The sequence below is a fragment of the Pempheris klunzingeri genome, chromosome 11 (assembly GCF_042242105.1).
Source record: "Pempheris klunzingeri isolate RE-2024b chromosome 11, fPemKlu1.hap1, whole genome shotgun sequence".
Lineage (NCBI taxonomy): Eukaryota > Metazoa > Chordata > Actinopteri > Acropomatiformes > Pempheridae > Pempheris > Pempheris klunzingeri.
The window spans coordinates 16,515,970-16,534,233 of record NC_092022.1 but is presented as its reverse complement, the minus strand read 5'-3'; the positions used below and the strand labels follow the sequence as shown (position 1 = coordinate 16,534,233).

Here is an 18,264-nt window from a genome sequence, read left to right as displayed (position 1 = left end):
AAAAACAGCAGATAAAACAGCTCAGACAAAAACAACAAAGATAAAGAACAGCAGATAAAGACGAAACAAATAACAACACTAGGAATATAAATAAAACATTGACTGATAAAATAAAGTTTTAAAGAAATGTAAAATGGAAAGACAGGAATGATAAAAAAAAACCCAGTAACTTGTAACTTCTATTTCAGATGTGGAAGTGAGTCAGAGCTTCATCAGTCAGATGAGGCACACTGTGCTCTGCACGAATCAAACCTCCTGGTCTGAGCTGTCTGGAAAAGAACCATGACATCTTGTTCGAATGTCAACAGTGCAATTAAAAATTTAAGCCTGTCCAGCACTCAGCATTTGTGTGTGTGTGTAACGGTGTTTGTGCAGTTGTGTCTGGCCAGTGCTTGGGGTCACTCTCGGGCAGCAAAGGAGACAGACAGTGTGAGGTCACGTGTGCCTGACTACTGTTGTCTCCACTTTCCTGTTTGTCCACTAGGAACAAATATTGTGTTGTTTATGTACCAGACCCCTTTGTCACTAATACTGTTTCTCTTTTTTGCTGTTTTCTCTCCGTGCCTTTAGCAGTGATGGACAATGATTTTCTGGTAAATGAACAGTGATTGGGCTTTGTTTATGAGTTGTTTTTCCGGTGGAAATTTCTCTGAGAGCCTGGAGAGGTCAGTGTGTTTGTAGGTCAGGTAGGGGGATTGTGAAGGTTAGGTGAGGTGGGGACCAAAAACATGCTGACTACACGAATGTCTTTAGAGGCAAACTGCTCAGTAAGGCAGGAGAGAGAATGCCCGTTTGTATAGAGAGGGGGGAGCAGAGAGAGACGATGAACAGAAAGAATATATGTGATTAGCAAAACTTCAAAGAATACCTGTGTGCGTGTGTGTGTGTGTTTTCTTGGTCAGTCACTGCGGTTTGGCAGGTGAACACCAAAGGCTGTGATGAAGACGTTGACTACCACAATGACAAAAACCAGGCCCGTGGCCACGTTTTCCATAGCGTTCAGCCTCCAGTGCTTCTGCTCATCATTCAGGTTCCATCGAACTGTGGACAAAAGTGGAAAATACAATTTAACAGCACACAAACACACACTCAATGAATGTCTAATCCAACATCAGCAATCCACTTTATTCTGGGATTCAAGCCAACTCATTATACACAGATTTGCTGTCAACTATAACTCAATATATCCTTAACTTTGGGTGCACGGAGCTCACATGCCAATGAGTAAACCCACAAAAACGCAGTGAATCAAATATTTAATTTTGACAAAAGCTTATGACAATTAAATAATAGGATTCAGTTGTTTGGTGAGGGCAGGGACGAAACACTACTTTCATTCTATATAACTGACAGAAATGCAAACCACTCGTGAATTTCACATATTTTATCATTACCAAATGAAAATTCTCAACAATTTCTTTGAAAATGAATACTTTTATACACAAGTGACTGACATTCTGTATTTCGTTGCGGTCATCATATGCGCAAGCTCACTTGGGAAAAGAAAGTTTACCATTTCATTACTTGGGTTTTCATAAGGTCAGAAGGTCGATTTCACAATTTATTGTGAAGCAGTGAAATTAGACAGACCACAGTTGCATGTACTATTGTATGTAGTAGTGGTAAAGATAATGTCAACAAAACATAAATGGCTCATTATAAACATTACAATTTAGAGCTTATACTAGTAGGTAGCATACAAGAAAAATTTCAGAATTTCAGAACATTTTCAGAAATGTTGTATATGGTACAAAATCAAACTTTCTTTCTGGGTCTTTACTTTTCATTTAACATTCAAATACTTATTTTGGGCATCAGTCTGTCATTGTGTGTGTGTGTGTGTGTGTGTGTTCAAAGCACACAGAAAGATCACTGCAGGGAAGAGTGAACTCATCAAGGGAATAACACAGCTTCATTTCATTTGTGCCTCAACAACTTAATCCCAACAAAATGCTAAAAAAACAACTAATTCATGTGATAAAGACATAACCACTAATAAAAGGTGTCATTGTCATCGTCACAGGGGCTGGCCTGTGAATCATGATGTGATTAGGGAAATGTGTGTTTAGGAGGAGTACACAGTAGCTGGGGCTCTACACTCACATGTCATGTGTACACGCACGTATGCGTGTGTTGGTGGGAGATTACCAAAAGTTAAATGTTGTAATGACCCCACCTGGCTGTGTGTGTGTCTGATCTGCCAGGGGGTGGGCTGGAGTGGGTTGAGTGGGGGGTTGGGGGGGGTTGGCGGTATGTAGGCCACTCACATCACGCACCACTGGCTACATTAGACAGAGCTGGATCCACGAGTGAGGAAGGGGAGGACAGGGCAGGGGGGTTCAGAACAGTCAAAGAAAATGAAGGAAGAGGAATGAAAAGAGCGATGTGAAGAAGATGCGTTTGATATTGTGGTGGAGATGGGGGGGGGGGCTGAAGGAGTCAGAGGATTTGGTTAATGCTGGAGGTCAAAGGGGGCAGGCCTTCATGAATGTGTGATGACTCCAACCTGCTGACTGACCTGCTTTCTGACATGTGATCCTTCAGAAGACAAAATAGATGGAATAAAAGCCAAAACATGCAAATCTTATTGTAATGTTAATTGTGATTGATTATTGATTGATTGACGATTAACCTATTGTGATTTTGAGCACAGAGCAAATTAACAAACCGATAAATAATATCACTGTTGTAGAAATACATAGAAAGAGAGACTCAAGTAAGAAAGAAGAAAGAAAGAAGATGAAACATTGTAGGCGGCTACTGAGATAGGAGCACAAGAGACATTATACCAGTAGGATAGGTATATTTCAGGTATGGAGAGGATACTGACAAACAATATTTTATTTACTTCCTCCTGCCAAAGCTGAGATGAGTCAGCGCGACTTGGCTAAAGTTCACTGACCTGCTGTTCAGTCCGTCAGTGGTAAATATACTGCAGTGTAACCTGCACTGCCACATCTCACCCTAACTCATCGCACCATTTTAATGGACATGGTTTTCCATCCCACAGATATGGATATTAAATGCAGACATCCTCAAATACTCTTTCTGTCTATTTACTCAAAGACATGAATAGAAGTGCACACTGACATGTGCACACAGCAAATTAATGAAAAGACCTCCCTCCCTGGACTCCTGGCAGCATTAAAACCTAGTGAACTATGACCTGGTGTCAGGCCTGGTTGCCATGGTTCCAGCTAGAGCCCAGCTGGTAATGGGTTGTTTGTCAGGAGTCGGTGGACTTGACATTGGTGAATTTGGCTGAGGGATATTGTGGAGGGGGTGAAACACAAAGGGCAAATGAAGGTTGTGAAGCTTGCCAGACGACAAAGACACATCTGGTATACACCAAAAGGGCTCGGGTTCTGTTTATTTTCTCACCTATGAAGATAAGCAGGACCCCGACTGTGACTTGTAGACAGAGGGAGATGCTGATTAGGGTGACGATGGGGGCGTAAAAGGAGAAGTTTGGCCCCTGCTCCAGCACAGCCTTTAGCTGGGAAGCATTGGCCATCAGTAGAGCCACATCCAGCATGCTTTCAGCTGCACTCTTCTTATTGGCATAGTGGTTCATGTTCAGAGGGGCTGGGCCGCTGGGCCAAGCATCTGGATGGGAGGCCTGTGGAGAGAAGAAGCTAATTGGCACAGAGATAGCATGTTTACGGCTTTGAGATAACGCCCTAAAGAAGAATACTCGGAAATAAACAGAAAGGCATGCTGTGTGCTGCGCTGTGTTCTCCCAAAAGAGCGACACGGTAGCATGTTGATGTGACTAGCAGTAATCTTGTGCTTCCTGTGCGTTGATGGTGAGGATCTGGTTATCATTTTGACCTAATTAGCACAAACAAGCAGCCATTACAGAAGAGTGACCTTTGAAAACAGAGCCATTAGAACAGGGAAGAGATACTGACACACTGGTAACAGATCCATTAAAACATGGTGAACAAATCAGCATTGTGCAGTGTTCGTGGCTTCCCACTAGCTATGCTATCAAGTGATCATATTCAATATGCACATTTGCTAGAGTTCAGCGAGCTCAGAGTGTGTGTTTCTCTGAGCCTGCTACTGTAACTTTTTGGTCATATCCTGCTCATAAATCCTTGTCCCTTGAAGCAGGATACAGAGTTAACTGGATAACTGAGCAAAACCCAGAACAGCTCTTTCTGCGAAAGTAGTTTATTTCATTAATTCTGCTCTCTGAGACAGGCCCTTTTTCTGGGTAGCAACATTTCATTTATACTATATATTGAGCAGATAACGAAAAGCATCTAAGCACAGTATATCATTTCATTTATTACATCACATGTCCATATAGGAGGGACAGGAAATAATTTAGGCTGTATCCTGCCTGTGTGAAATCAACAGGTGTTAACCAAATGCATTAAAGAAAAAAACTAATTCTATAACCTACTGATTCCTGGGAGGGTGATGATTATATAACAGAAGCTTAGCTAGGCTTCTTTGTCTGTGTGTCTGCTTCATCCTGGTGGACTCTGAACCATAAAGAGAAAAACACATAGTGGGTCACCAGGTGCTGGATAAACAGTCTGCTTGTTGATAAATAAGAAATCACTCTCTTTTCAAATGATGAAAATCCATCTTCCTTAGGAGCACTGCTGCTGGATGAACATCCACTTGGACGCACTATTCAGTGATCCTTAGCCAACACCTGAGTACTATCACGGAAGATTCAGCCGCGTCAAGGCCAAAACCTGCACACTCGGTCACTGTCTGCGAACATAAAATAATCAGCAGTGCTCACGGTCTCTTCCTCGACACTGAAGCCTTCCCTTTTTTTCTCACAACACACCCCTGCAGCTGCAGAGAGAGTACATTTTGTTGGGGATTAACCAAACCACAGTGCTGGTACGAACTGTCTTCCCTCTGCTCCAGGGATAGAGACAAGACGAGAGAAAAGAAGAGCTGCACCCTCTAATTTGCTACAGGGTAGGTTACAGCTGAATTACAATGTCTTTAGCAGATTCACAACAATCAGCTGGCATGGTTAAGTTGATGTATGAAGGGGAAGAAGAAACTGCACAGAGGGTGTGGTTGTGGGGGTTGGAAAAGAGCTAGTGTTCTGTTTGCAGTAATTATTTTGATGAGTTTTTTTTTTTTTTTCAATCCTCTGATATCCACTGGACAAGCCACGTTTAATTCTCTTAATAAGCCATTGCTTTTTAGGACACGGATTACACATGTAACTGGCCAAGTTCTTCTGGCAGCATAGATTTTATAATTTGGCATCTGAATACCGCAGAGACATCCTTATAACATCCAGAAACCCTTCAATAAAACGTCTCAATGGGCTTTCTCCAAATCTTTTTCACTCTGAGCCATAACACCCCATAGTAAAACTCACAACAAGGAATTAAACAGCTCTTCAAAACACGTTTTCCTACATTCCACGGGAAAAGCAATGTGGTGAGATGCAGTGCCCTTGTGACTGCAATTTGCCACAAATGGCATGCTGTCATGACGTGTCAGGGTCGGCCATTCTGCTCTGAAACACCAACACAGGCTTTTCAAAGGCAGCCCTTTATCCCCGAGTCAACAGACCACAGTGAGATAATGCTTATTGTGAGATCACAGGTTGGAAACGTGCAGTCAGTGTGTCTAGAAACACAGCACATGAATTTTCTCCAGAATTCACCATCAAACAAAAAGAGTTCCATTTGACGTACAGGATATGCTGTAGTTCAGTGTAGGCCAAGACTAAAGGCCGCCTCCTCAGTCAGTCCAGTGTTTTTGTCAGGATAAATCCTGCTGTCCACTCATATCACATGGCTGAGAACATGTGATAACAACTAATCACAGCAGAGGAGGCCGTGTACAACAAAAAGATAGTGAATGTAGGCCATGGTATGTCACACCGTGCTGTTATGACGAGGGGGTTGCTACACATGCAAAAACCCATTTTACAGGATGCATCTGATCCAGGCTTTCATTTAGATAACACTTAAAATTGAAAAACAAGGAAGACAGCCAACATTTGCATATTTGTATTGACTTGTCTTTTCCCATTTGAGAAACAGAATGCTTGTCAGTCACCCAGTCATTACAGATCTATTGTTATTTTGCACAGTCTAAAACGAAAGGCTCTCATTAAGTCAATCGCTCTGTGCTGGTCCTAGGTTTCAATGCTTATTTTTGTGATGAATAATTCACACTGCCTCCCTTGTCTGAAATAGACTCAAGGGACACACCACAGTGAGTGAAAGGGAGGAGAATGTGGAGGGGAGGGAAGCCAGAGAAATAGAAAAGTTATTTGAATCTCTATCAACTCTCAGTTATGTGTCACTGTGGAATCGCAGATAGATCCACAGAATAATATTCAGCATATCTCTTAAGATTATTAATGTCGAACGAATGTTGTGGAATGAACGAACAAGCAAAATGAAAGAACAAACAAAAACAAATAAATAAGTCACTACCACCCAAACAGCATGGACTGCCTGACCATAGCATAACCTATTTCAACATTAAGTTTGACATATAAAACAGATAAAATCAGGACAATCATAGTTACTTAAGATTTATTTAAATTCAGTAACATAAGAGATCCTCTGAGCAGTAAATATACTGGAGAAGAAAATCTCATGGTGGGTATAGTTAACTGTTCTACAGGGAAAAATTGAAAATGCACGATCACTGTTAGACTTCACCTAAACAGTTGGGCTGAAAAACTCAAGGGCCTGTAAAGTAATTTAGTGAGAGATCAAGCAAAGCGAGATTTACATCATACAGTGTCTTAAAAACAAATAAGAGATTGTTTCTTTATATCCACAGCTTTCCCACAACTCTTTCACTCATACATGAATAAAGTTGTATCCCCCTGAATCGGCTGCAATTTCTAAATTCTTGAAACTGAACCTAAACCTTAAACCTAATTGAACCATAAAATAGTTTTTCAAAGGCCAACTAAAGTTCTGGCTTTCCTCCAAAAGAAATGAACTCATTCAACTTGCACACCTAATCCTAAACTTTTCTCCCTTTCCCACATCGTCACACTAACTGATTACAGCTAAGCTAAATACCTGCATGTCAGTTACTGTGAGCGTATGTCATGACGATTACTTTGTACCATTAAGTTCTGCATGTGGCATGTACAAAGCTCTTTGCAGGAACAATGCAAAAGACCACTTAGGACATGGTGAGACCCCACATTTATTATTTAGTTAATTGAAGCAAATGAACTTGCATTTGTAGCTGCATGGGTGTGTGCTTCCTTTCCTTTTTTTTCTTTTCTTATACATCAGCACTTCTCTGCTTCCCATCCATCACGTCCTATCAGCGGCCTCCCTCTCCCGTGCACCTCAAACTGGCCCTCCTCCAGATTAGGATCGACCCAACTGTAAATCTAATTTCCATGATTCTCCATAGGGCTTTTAGTTTTACAGCCTTACACAGTGCAAAGCAAACATCGCTGTTACAGAGCGATCAGGCCTGTCCCGCTGTGGCACTCAGGGAATGAAACACTGTCTCACTCTAGAGAAAGTTGCAATGCAAAACCTACTAATTATCAGAAGAGACAAAAGGATAGGCTCAAGAATGTGACTGTGCTGTCCTGAAATCTGACACAGAATCTGACTGGTCTAAGATATCAGTGTAACACAGGCACAGATATTAAAAGCCTGTGGAAAGTCTACATGTAAGATCTTCACTCCACAAAACAACTGGGGATTGATTCCTTTCCTACTGACTGACACTGCTGGGAGACACATTGTAAATGGGATCAATTGCTCATTTTATTGAGCGTAAGGGTATGACATTCTGCATCTGCTGGCTGAGCTCTGACAGTCACAAGGAAGTATCTCTGGCTGCCAGGGTCCCTCTCTCTTCCTCCTCCCTTCTTCCTCAAACACACACACACACTAACGCATCTATCTGAAATTAAATGGCGCCATTAAGACAGAGACTATATGGAGATGAAATAGTGAAGCTCATTTCCTCGCCCTGTAAAACTGGATGCAGTTGTGAACTGCGGTATATTCTAATTACTAGTCAAATGGCAACTTCAATCGCCATATAAAACACAATAAACACGCTTTGTCCTGCAACAATATAGCTGTGGCATGAAGCAGCGTGACATTATGTGAAAGTAAAATTGTGTGTGAGCAATTTGGCTGGTGAAGTGGAAACAAAGGAGGGCTTTCATTATTTATAAGGTCACTCAGGTGCCAACAATGCTTCACTCCTCAACCGAACCAGACTGTCATCTGACCCAGCATACCTGAAACAGACGTGAAGATCTCTATTTAAATGTTTTCTTTTATTGAGCTGTTTCTGTGTAGAAACATGCAATCTGTCACATTCGGCATCATTTAGGTCCTGCAAAATCTACATATAGCTTTTTTTACCCTCACATGTAAGAACAGAGGGTATGTCTACATCTCTTTGACAAAGTCCAAACAAAAATGTAACAATACAAGCTCCATGACTGTATTATGTCTTGGGTGCATTGAATTCCATTCATTTTTCCAGGTACTCAGTCTTGGCACTTGCTTCCTTAATATATATACATAATATTAATATATATATACAGTTGTTTGCAAAGAAAGCAAGAATGAAAACCCTCCTTGGTGGGCTCATTCCTTCAATTTGAAAGTTGTGCAAACCACAAATGACCACACCAATCTATTCTACATGAAAAATCAATCCAAAAACACAGCCTATCGTGGAACAACGCAGGATTCACCCGTCTCCCTAAGAAAATGGTTTCAAACATCTTACCTCAGCCCCACTTCCACTGTTGCTGCTGCTCATGTTCATCATTTTCCATACGCGTGGTGCTGCACCTCAGCTGCAGGGTGCAGCCCAGAGAAATTGAGCTGCAAAGTGTCCCGTTGTGGGGGGGAGATGGGACGTGCGAGCACGCTGCTTACTTTACAGATAGCACATGCAGTTATCTATATTATGTGCAACACCAACAGATATAATGATATAATTATTTTCTTTTTTTTTTTTTAGAAAATTGTGTTATACAGCAAGCTGTTGAGCGCTGAAAGAGAAGCAGAGTGACACGTGATTGAATGAGTTGGCGAAGGGCGTGAAAGATTTATTTATTTATTTATTTATTATAACATACGGCAATTTTTATGTAAGAAATAACAATTGAGGCGCTTTGCCTTCCACTTGCACTGGATGTGAGCGATCTTTGTTGGTCTTTTCATGTGAGGTGTGTGTGGCCGGTGCAGCAGTGTGAGCAGCCTCTCAGAGCTGTCCCAGCGTGCCGTGTTATTGGACGCTCCCTCCGGTCGTTACCAGGGGCGTGGAGCCCAGCGAGCTCAATGGGAAACACATTTGTGCGCCTCGCCGTCGTGATAACCAAACGGGGTGAGTCGGCGTCGAGCGAAAACAGCCGTCCGTCGTAAATGAACAGACGAGGGGACGCCAGGAAAGTAATATTTCCCGTGTGTACAGGCGGTCGGACTGGTCTTTAAACTGCACGCTCCGCACACGGAGGGACGGCGGCATCGTCAGCGGCTGTGTCTGCAACACCGGAGAGGGATGCGGGGACCCGACAGGAGATAGATACAACATCTATTTGTCTTTATTTCCCCTCGTCAGTATGGGGTCTGCGTTCAGTTAGCAGAGCCTGAGTTTAGCCTGCATGTGTTTGCGGTCGCTCGGACAGCTCCTGCCTGTGAATATGGGGATTATTTTCAGATAGGGCGTTTTTAAAGTCCACCTTTTTGCCGCGGACAGTCGGCTAACGATAGCGAGCTTTCTCTAATACCGGACCCGGCAGGTCCGCCTGTCTCCTGTATCGCTAGCGTGACTTCAGCCGAGGTTGTTTGGTCGGTTTTCCCCTCTTTTTGAACAAGGTAAGTCGTGTCCCGTCCTGGTTCAGTGTGAATAAAATGTTTGGAGGCCAGCTAACCCATTGTTATCTGGATGTTAGCTCTGTTAAACGTTAGCTAGCTCTGAATGACCAAACTTAACGTTAATGTCAGCTTGCTAGTTTTTCCTTCACCTGGTCGACGATGGTTTCTGCTAAAAATGCTTGTGTGCTTGTGTTTTCATCTACCTGCTTTTATTGACACCAACTAACTTAAACTCTAATACTGACTGACACCCATAAGCTAATGTATAGCCTCAGCATTGCTCTAACGTTACACACCAGGAGTGGTTGGGTTTTGTTTCACTAACACGCAGCTTTTCTTTTGCAGCTCTTGAGATCTATCGGATGAAATCTGGTCTATGTCATCCATCCCAGTGTCGTTAGGGGCCTCTGCTGGCAAACTGCGTCACCGAGTGGGCGCTGCAGGTACTCGACTCTAAAGCTGCATGTTGGGGATTCAAGCCATGGCAGGAGTGACCTGGAGACCAAAGTGACTGAACTTTTAAGTCATCATGGAGCCGGAGGCCAGCTCAAACTCCGAGGCCCACCAAGAACTGAAATACCCACCTGTACCCATCTCCCAGCGTGAACAGGGCATGAATATGTATGAGGCCATGGGTGATGGTAATGTCAACCTTGTGGACTCAGTGGTGAGAGGTGGGAGCGACCCCAGTGCATATCCTTCCTCCAGTTATCATAGGAATGTGCATCAGAGATTCATCAGGAGAAGTCTATGGTTCTCGGACACAGACGAGCAGGCCTTTGAAGCACCCGAATGTGACAACAGGAGTAAGATCCTGAACATAAACCTGCGAACAATAGTGGACAGAACGAGGGGGACTAGTTGTGGGATACAGGTAGGCTCCAGCACTGAAAGTCAAGGTGGGCAAAAAGACAGTGCAACAGAGAGCGCCAGTGCTGATGAAGAGAAAGACAAAGGTGGGGATGCATTAAATATTACATGCAATGATGCTGGTAAAGCAGCAATCAAGGCAGCCAGTGAAGAGAACGAGGAGGAGGCGGAGATGAAAGCAGTCTCCACATCTCCGGGAGGAAGATTCCTTAAATTTGACATAGAGCTGGGGAGAGGGTCCTTCAAGACGGTCTACAAGGGCCTGGATACTGAGACCTGGGTGGAAGTCGCCTGGTGTGAGCTGCAGGTAAAGTACTAAAACTGTTCATCTGATTCACAGCCAGTCTCTCTGTGACACCCAAGCGCAGTGTCAGTTGCAGTGTGAATGCATATCAGCCACATATGCCAACCTTTTTTTTTCAAATTTTTATACTCGCAGATTGGCGTGGGAGACACTTTTAAACAGTAAATTTAATTTGGTGAAAACATCGTCATATTTTTGTTCTGTACAAGAAATGCAGAAGTTGTTTTCAATCAGTGGTTTATATTAGTGCAGGAATGCCTGAGTCTCACAGGAAGCCCTCGCTCAGGGCTCCCCTCTCTGTCAGTGAAGGTTCACACATCATGATAGCATAATGGTGATGTCTTCAGGGAGCTGTCAATCTGCCAGAGTCTCGTGAGGGAGTCCACTAAGTTGCAAATGGGTTACCTCTAAATTTCTTAAATGGTTTAGATAGGAAAATTGATTGATGAGCATTAACTGCTGACATAGAGAGACATACTACTGAAGTGTATGTAAGTGATCAGCAGTTTTCCAAATGCACAAGGAGAGTCTATCTTGTCTTGCGTTACACAGACACAGGAAAATCACCGGCTTAGACTGTGCAAAGGTATTAACTAATTATTTCCGTCCTTTGGAGACTACAGCAGGGATTATCTCTCTCTCCCTCTCTCTCCCAGGAGGCTTAAGGGGGACTACAGTAAGCATGACTGGCCCCTTCGAAGAAAGAAAACTTGTGCTGTGATTTGCAATTCTTTCACCATTCAGATTAAAATAGTTAAGGATTCATTTCCAACAATTTAAGTTCAACCATCCATTATTTTTACTTTCGCCATTCTTCCTGTTGATAACGTAACGACACTGAGCGCAGTTATTAGATCGGACAGCGCAGGAGGTGTTTCTGCGTTCTCTCTCCCAGCAGTATGCCTGCATGTTATGAACTGTGCTACTCGCTGCCTCCCTCCCTCTGTGCAACAGGAGGTAGGCAGACAGGAAGCAGCTGAAGTGCGTCGTAGCCTGCTGGGAACCGCGTGGCGGTCCCGTGGCCTCAATGACTACTAATGCCTAGGGTACTGAAAACTTGCTGCGTCAGTAACCTGAGAGACAAAAAATGCAACCTGCTGAAAGAACTAAACCTGTTTTGTATGCCTGTAGCATCACAAGGTACAAGATAACATGCCATTGGCAAGGGATGAGTAAAGATACAGTAGAGCTGAGAGGCATAATGACTTCACTGGAGTGATGATGTCGATGTCGATTGATAGTAGTGGTGAGCAATCCCACATCTCCCTCAACTTGACAACAGTGAGCTGCAATTGGACTCGGCTGATGATAGGATGTGGAACAGGAAGCAATTTACTGTAGTTTATTTTCCCCTAGTGGCACATATTAAAACTCCCTCTAGTGGACAGTCAATAATGGATGTTAATCACTATACAAATTGTCTTTTCTCAAAATCATACCCTCATCTAGTTGCTATCATATTGTAGCTCTGAGCCTCCATTTAAAACTGTTGGATAAACAAAATACTACTGTATCCTGACACATTGTGTTTCAGCAGAGTGCTCCCTGGTTTATTTGTTAACTGAGCGGATCAGAGCCATTAATTTAGACTTTGTGCCGGAGTCAAGAAGGTGCTGCCTTTTATTAAATTGACCGTCCACCAAGTTGGACCATCTAAGTTATTTATGACAAGCAATTGACTATTAAACCATTAGAGTGGTGCTGAATTGTGGTAAATAAAAATGCAGCAGAAGAAATTGTAATTTTTAGGGCATCCACTAGCCAATATGCCATTCATTTTTGACTGCAGTTGGCATGTGTTTTCATAGTAATTTTCATTGTAAATTAATCTGTTTATTTTCGCTTAATAGTTTTCTCTATAAAATGTCATAAAATAGTGAAAAAGCCCAATGTCTGCCATGATTCTTACGTGATATCTTCAGGTTACAGCTGGGACTATTTGTCGATAAATCAAATGAGTACATGGAAAGTATGTGATCGTTCCAGTTTCTAAAATGTGAGAAGTTGTTGCTTGTCCTTGTCCTGCATTACAGTAAATCTATTTTCTTTGGATTTTGCACTGTTAGTTGGATATAACAACATATAATGTGTGTTTCATAGACCAAACAATGAAAGCATGAAAATAATCGGCAGATTAATTGATAATGAAAATAAAACAAAGCCCTACATTAGATGTCTTGCCTTGTCCAACATTGAAAAGGTATTCTGTTTATTATTATCAATACCCCGACTCTAGCTTTTCAGATATTCACATTTGAATATTTTTGAGGTGGATTTAAATTGACAGATTAATCTCCAACAATTGATTAATCAATTAACCTTTTCATTTCTAGTCATTACAGATATTTTGAAGGTACGTTAATCTGTGCTGTAGTAGCCCACACAAAGCCAAAATTGAAGTGCTGTTTAATGGTCAGTCATTTGAACATGGTTTAGAGTTGCTTCGCTGATGGTACACTGTACACTTAACACATCCTAAATCTGAGTATGTACACTAAGCTCTTCCAGCTGACTCTTCATCTAAGTGCAGCCTATGAGATGCTTTATTGACCGTCTTAAAGAGAAACTTAGTTTATAGCTCCAGTGGGATTTATCAGCATGCTTAATGCTGTTTTGTGGCATTTAAGGAGTCACTCTAAAGCCTGGTGGTCCAGGCCAAGGACACACACTGCCCACAATCACTCCACATCGTCTTGGTCATGTTCACAGTGCAAGTACAGGTATCGACTAACTCTAAAGATAGGCATAAAATCATCACTGCTTTGGGTGCTGTGTTATGCGTGTTTATTCTTTAGTGTTGCATGTAGATGATGCCAGCTTTGCCAGGAAAGTGTGGTGGAAACCAGGGGAGGACAGAGCAGCTTTCTGTTGAAGATGGAGAGAGGGAGAGATATGACTCTGTGATTTTCCACTGTTTTCTCTCCTTCCAGTGGTCACATGACTTTCTTGCCTAGAAATTTTAATCTGGTCCTGTGTTTATTCTTTCTGTCTCTCTTCCTCCCCCCTCTCTTTCTCACCCCCGTGCCCCTTTCCTCCCATGCCCATCTCCCCCACTTCTCTGTGTCTGTGCCAGGCTGTTGGCATAACACAGATGGCCCTAGCTCTGGCAGGGATGTTAATCCAAGAGTAAGATGCCTGTGAGTTTTTCATTGTCATGAATAAACACTTCTTGCGTTTCTGTTCATTCTATCATCACTCGCTGGAATATATTTTTTAAACTTTGGAAACTTCCCGTTTCTGCCAATTGTGGTTCTGTGTATTGATTTTTATCTTGGTGTTGAATGCTGCGTGCACACTCCCAGACAGAGTTTACTTCTGACTTTGTGCAAACATCTCTGTGGTATTTGGCCGTGATCTTGTTGTTCTGTAGATTAAATCTGGTTCTCAGCTTGTGAATGCAGAGCTGGTAATGATACAAAGCCGCCTGTCTGAGTGTTTGCTGGAGATTTGGGCGTTCTCGAACCAAAAAACCCAGCAAATAATAGATTTGACCCATGTTATAGGGTGGAAGCATATTTCTGAGTGTCGGTTAAGGCCGTCTCTTTGGATTAACAAGTAAAGCAACCCCTTCTTGACTGTTCAGATTGCAAAAGGAAAACAAAGTTGGAGATGCTTAAGTGGGTCATTGATTACAGCCCATTTGGCATTAAGAGGCCCAGGGAAGCAAGGGCAGCCAGACCCAGTGGCTGGAGCTAACAATGCCTTGTCAGTGGCCTCATCTTCAGGCATGCCTGAGCCGCCGTGTCACTCAGCCAACTGAAAACCCTGAGGGAAGGAAGACAAGCCTGTCAGAGCCACAGCCATGTGGCCTGGTCCAACGGGCTTGCAAGAAATAGGCTAGTTATTGGAATCTAGATATAATACATGGGAGACAGTTGTTGGTCAGAAAAGTGAACCATTAAAATGCTTACCTGTCAGTGTCATGTTCTCAGTTTATATTGTTTTTGAGAGGTAAGAGATGAGACAAATTTGAATGGCAAGCTCACCACAAACACAATTGCAGAAGTGTGTGTAGCGTATTAGTATCAGTGGGAAATGTTCTACCTTCTCTCCCTTCCTGGGGTGGCAGCCTATAGTAAGAAAAAGCTATCAAAACAATGTAGCTTAGGGTTGTAAAACCAGAGAATGTACTGACTGTTGAAACGCAGCTTACAGGGAAAAGTATGACCTGACATGTTGGTTTAGTCTGACATCTTAGTCCCACATCTAAAAAGGATGAATGCCAGGCAATAAATGCACAAAAATAACAAAATTATGCTTTGTGCAACCATGTTTTCTAGATCTCAATTTTCAGCAAGGGCCGTTGTGAACATTCACACACACACACACACACCATTTGTTCACACAATTGCAGCAAATTGCAGATCGAATTTCTGTTGATCACTTCATAAAGTTGTTGCCACTAATGCACCAGCAATCTGACCTTATGTGTCTTTGTGCACTACCTTATTTTCACTGATTAACTTTAATGGACTTTGATTAATACATACAGGTTGCAGTTATGTAAAGTGGTGAAAATATAAAGTTGTGCTTGCTGTGCCTGCACATCTGACTGGTTGTTGTACTGTTGCCTTCATTGATCATACCAAGATTCAGTGAGCAACAGCCAGAGACACACCTTTAGCACACAAACAATCCTTCAGTCCAACCTTGAACTGATGCAGATTTAACTAAATGGCCTTTGACCTCCCTCGTCCCTCCCACAACAAGAGAAAGTGTCACAGCAGTTCATTAGCACTAGTAATCCCTTTTGGAATTTAAGATGGTTATTTGTATGAACGAATCTAGAGCGCCCCTGTGTCCCGTTAAGACCTCCTGCTTAGGCTCTGTGGTATGAAGACAAGGGTTACTTTTAATACACACTCCAGTCGACCTCTGCTTCACTAAGCTATTTACGTAATAATTAGTGAAAAACAAATTGCCACACAGTAGCAGTTGTGCCGTAAAGTGTGAACATTTGTTTTGACAGCTCATTTTATATGTAAAGCCTCTTAAGTTCAAAGACTGTTGGATAGATTTTTTTTTTTTCTGTGTAGTTTAAGTAACATTAATGTTAAAACTGTGAAGTTTGTGAAAGTTATTTTACCTGCGCCAGAAACTGCAATTTCTGGTGATGTTGCACTGGGGTGACTTGGCCTTGGGATAAATACTAGAAAAATGAGGAAGAAAGGCAAGATATTTAATTCATCTGGCTGTTTGTTTATATATGAAAGGTGGGTGTACAAATTATATGTGCAACACTGCAGATAAGTTTAGGTCAAGTTTAGCGTAATAATCAGATGGATATATTTATATATATATATATATATATATATATATATATATGATCTATTTGAAATTGTTAACTTAAAAAAGAGACTTCAGTGTCCATGACGACAGCTTCTGCAAAGTTATCTTTCTGTGTTGAAATGTGTCAATAATTAACCGGAAAACCTTGACTCTTACATTTCTGTTCATCTCTAGTTCTCTCCTCCTGCAGGAGTTATCCTAAGCTTTTTTTCTCATATGAACACATGAGTTGCCCTTTCTCATACGTACAGCACATTGAAGATGGCACGGTGCTACTGATGCATCCATATTGATGACTACGTTTGTGTTTATCAATATGGCACGTGTTTAGACATATCTGTAATATCAACGGAAAAGTGGAGAAATGAGTATGGATGTTTGTATTCTTCCAGTTTCGCATCAGTCACATGATAGCAACATCATCAACACAGCCACTCGCTCGCTGGGAATTCTCCAGACAATGACATGCTGTATTCACGCATGGGCTCAATCGGCCATTACACAGACACAGTACTTGGGAGCTGGCAGGGAAAAGCCTGTTAAATGTCCGGTCCAACTGATTCAGATGTCTGCATTGTCACAAACGGCTCCTCCCGGCAATGTCTAGACAAGTCCAGGGATGCATTGAATGTGTGAAAAGGACGCTGTATTCTGTCTACTGTGAAACCTGACAGATTTAGGCCATCTTTTTAGTAATGTTAATTATGATTTCATTAAACAGCAGTCTTAATATAACACATCCTGCTTTTATGCTGTTTTCCTACCTACGGCAATCCTGGAATAGTTGCAGTTACAGTTGGCAGTGATGCATTTAACACAGTGTTCTTGAAATTGGCTTTATTATTGATGACGTGGACGAAATTTGGTAAAGGTGCCCCTCAGGCATTAAGAAAGAGCGCTGCTTTTAAATTCTATGCAGGAAAAACCCTTGCTTGTGTTTTGCCTGTGTGGTGTTTAGTCTGGGTCAGGGTATTATGCTGAATCAAGGCTGTCTCTCTGGCTCTGTGCTCCCACACTGCAGCGGCTGATAAAATGGTCAGGGGAGGGGGGTTGGCCAGGCTGCCCAGTTCAATTCAGGACACATCTGCCAAGCACACCACTCTACCTCGTCTCATTTTCAACCCTCATCATCAGTGACGTGGGAAAAAGGGCACATGTGCCGGACTGCCCACCCTCTACACGCTCACTCTCTGGCCTGCACCAGTCCACGCTGGCTTCATTAGGCTTTATTCATCTACATGGGCTTTGAGCACATTTGTGAATGTTTGTCTCAAGCTCAGAGGAGCTTGCCACCCTGAGTATCATAGCACCTCAACTATTCGTGCCTAGCTGTATTAGCTACTGTATGATTTTTACAATGGGTCTGAGTATCTGTTTGTTACCATTTAGTGTGTGTGTTAAAGATGTCACTACCAGCTGTCATGCCTCAGGTTCTGCTGGATACAGTGGTTAAGCCTGTGCCCTGTTTACTGTGAAGATTTGGAAATTAGAAATGAAAAAGCTAAGAAAACATGGCTTATGTGATCCCTCTTTGCTAGACTGCAGTGTCACAATAAAGGATACATAAAGTCAGTGATGATTATGCTTCAGTATTAATAGTCTGATGAAGCATTTATTAGTTTCAGCACTACTGAGGAGTGCTTAGGATCTATTAACCTTTTCTCAGACCCTGTGCATTGCTAGGGAGAGCTTTGCTTTAGTGTTTTTAAGTGGTGAGCCACTCAGATTTGGGGTCAGGGTGTGAGCATCTTGTCTTGTAATCAATTTAGTAGATGACAACCACAACAATAACACTCACTGAATATTTGGCATTTGCTGTATGAATTAGTGTCTCTGGTTTTTCCCCGGAGGTTAATTTTCATTTCATAAATTCTACCTATTTTAATGGACAAATATATTTCTCTGCTTTATTTCTTCAGCAGTTATTAGAACAACATGGGACCCTCTCTCTGTCTCTTACTCTGTTTCACCATG

At 42.2% G+C, this 18,264-nt stretch overlaps 2 protein-coding genes across 2 annotated transcripts in view; one reads left to right on the top strand and one right to left on the bottom strand.

Moving 5' to 3' along the window:
• Window positions 1-898: 898 nt before the first annotated feature.
• LOC139209300 (ninjurin-1-like) lies at window positions 899-8,775 on the bottom strand. The gene is made up of 3 exons (XM_070838950.1): window positions 8,734-8,775; window positions 3,382-3,619; window positions 899-1,041 (listed from the first exon to the last, which is right to left on the bottom strand). Exons 1-3 carry the CDS (start codon window positions 8,773-8,775, stop codon window positions 899-901), a joined length of 423 nt encoding a protein of 140 aa, XP_070695051.1.
• A 1,581-nt stretch (window positions 8,776-10,356) lies between these two features.
• Window positions 10,357-18,264, top strand: part of LOC139210081 (serine/threonine-protein kinase WNK2) — a 42,051-nt gene continuing 34,143 nt past the window's right edge. The window contains exon 1 of the mRNA XM_070840046.1: window positions 10,357-11,004. Coding sequence (XP_070696147.1) covers window positions 10,357-11,004 — 648 coding nt within the window. The remainder of the gene's footprint in view (window positions 11,005-18,264) is intronic.

What these genes read in the sequence shown, in the direction of transcription:
- LOC139209300 (XM_070838950.1), bottom strand. Translation starts at nt 8,775, where the DNA reads ATGATGAACATGAGCAGCAGCAACAGTGGAAGTGGGGCTGAG. An exon ending in ACAGTGGAAGTGGGGCTGAG is followed by an intron (nt 3,620 to 8,733) that starts GTAAGATGTTTG and finishes TTCTCTCCACAG; the next exon opens with GCCTCCCATCCAGATGCTTG. An exon ending in GGTCCTGCTTATCTTCATAG is followed by an intron (nt 1,042 to 3,381) that starts GTGAGAAAATAA and finishes TTTTGTCCACAG; the next exon opens with TTCGATGGAACCTGAATGAT.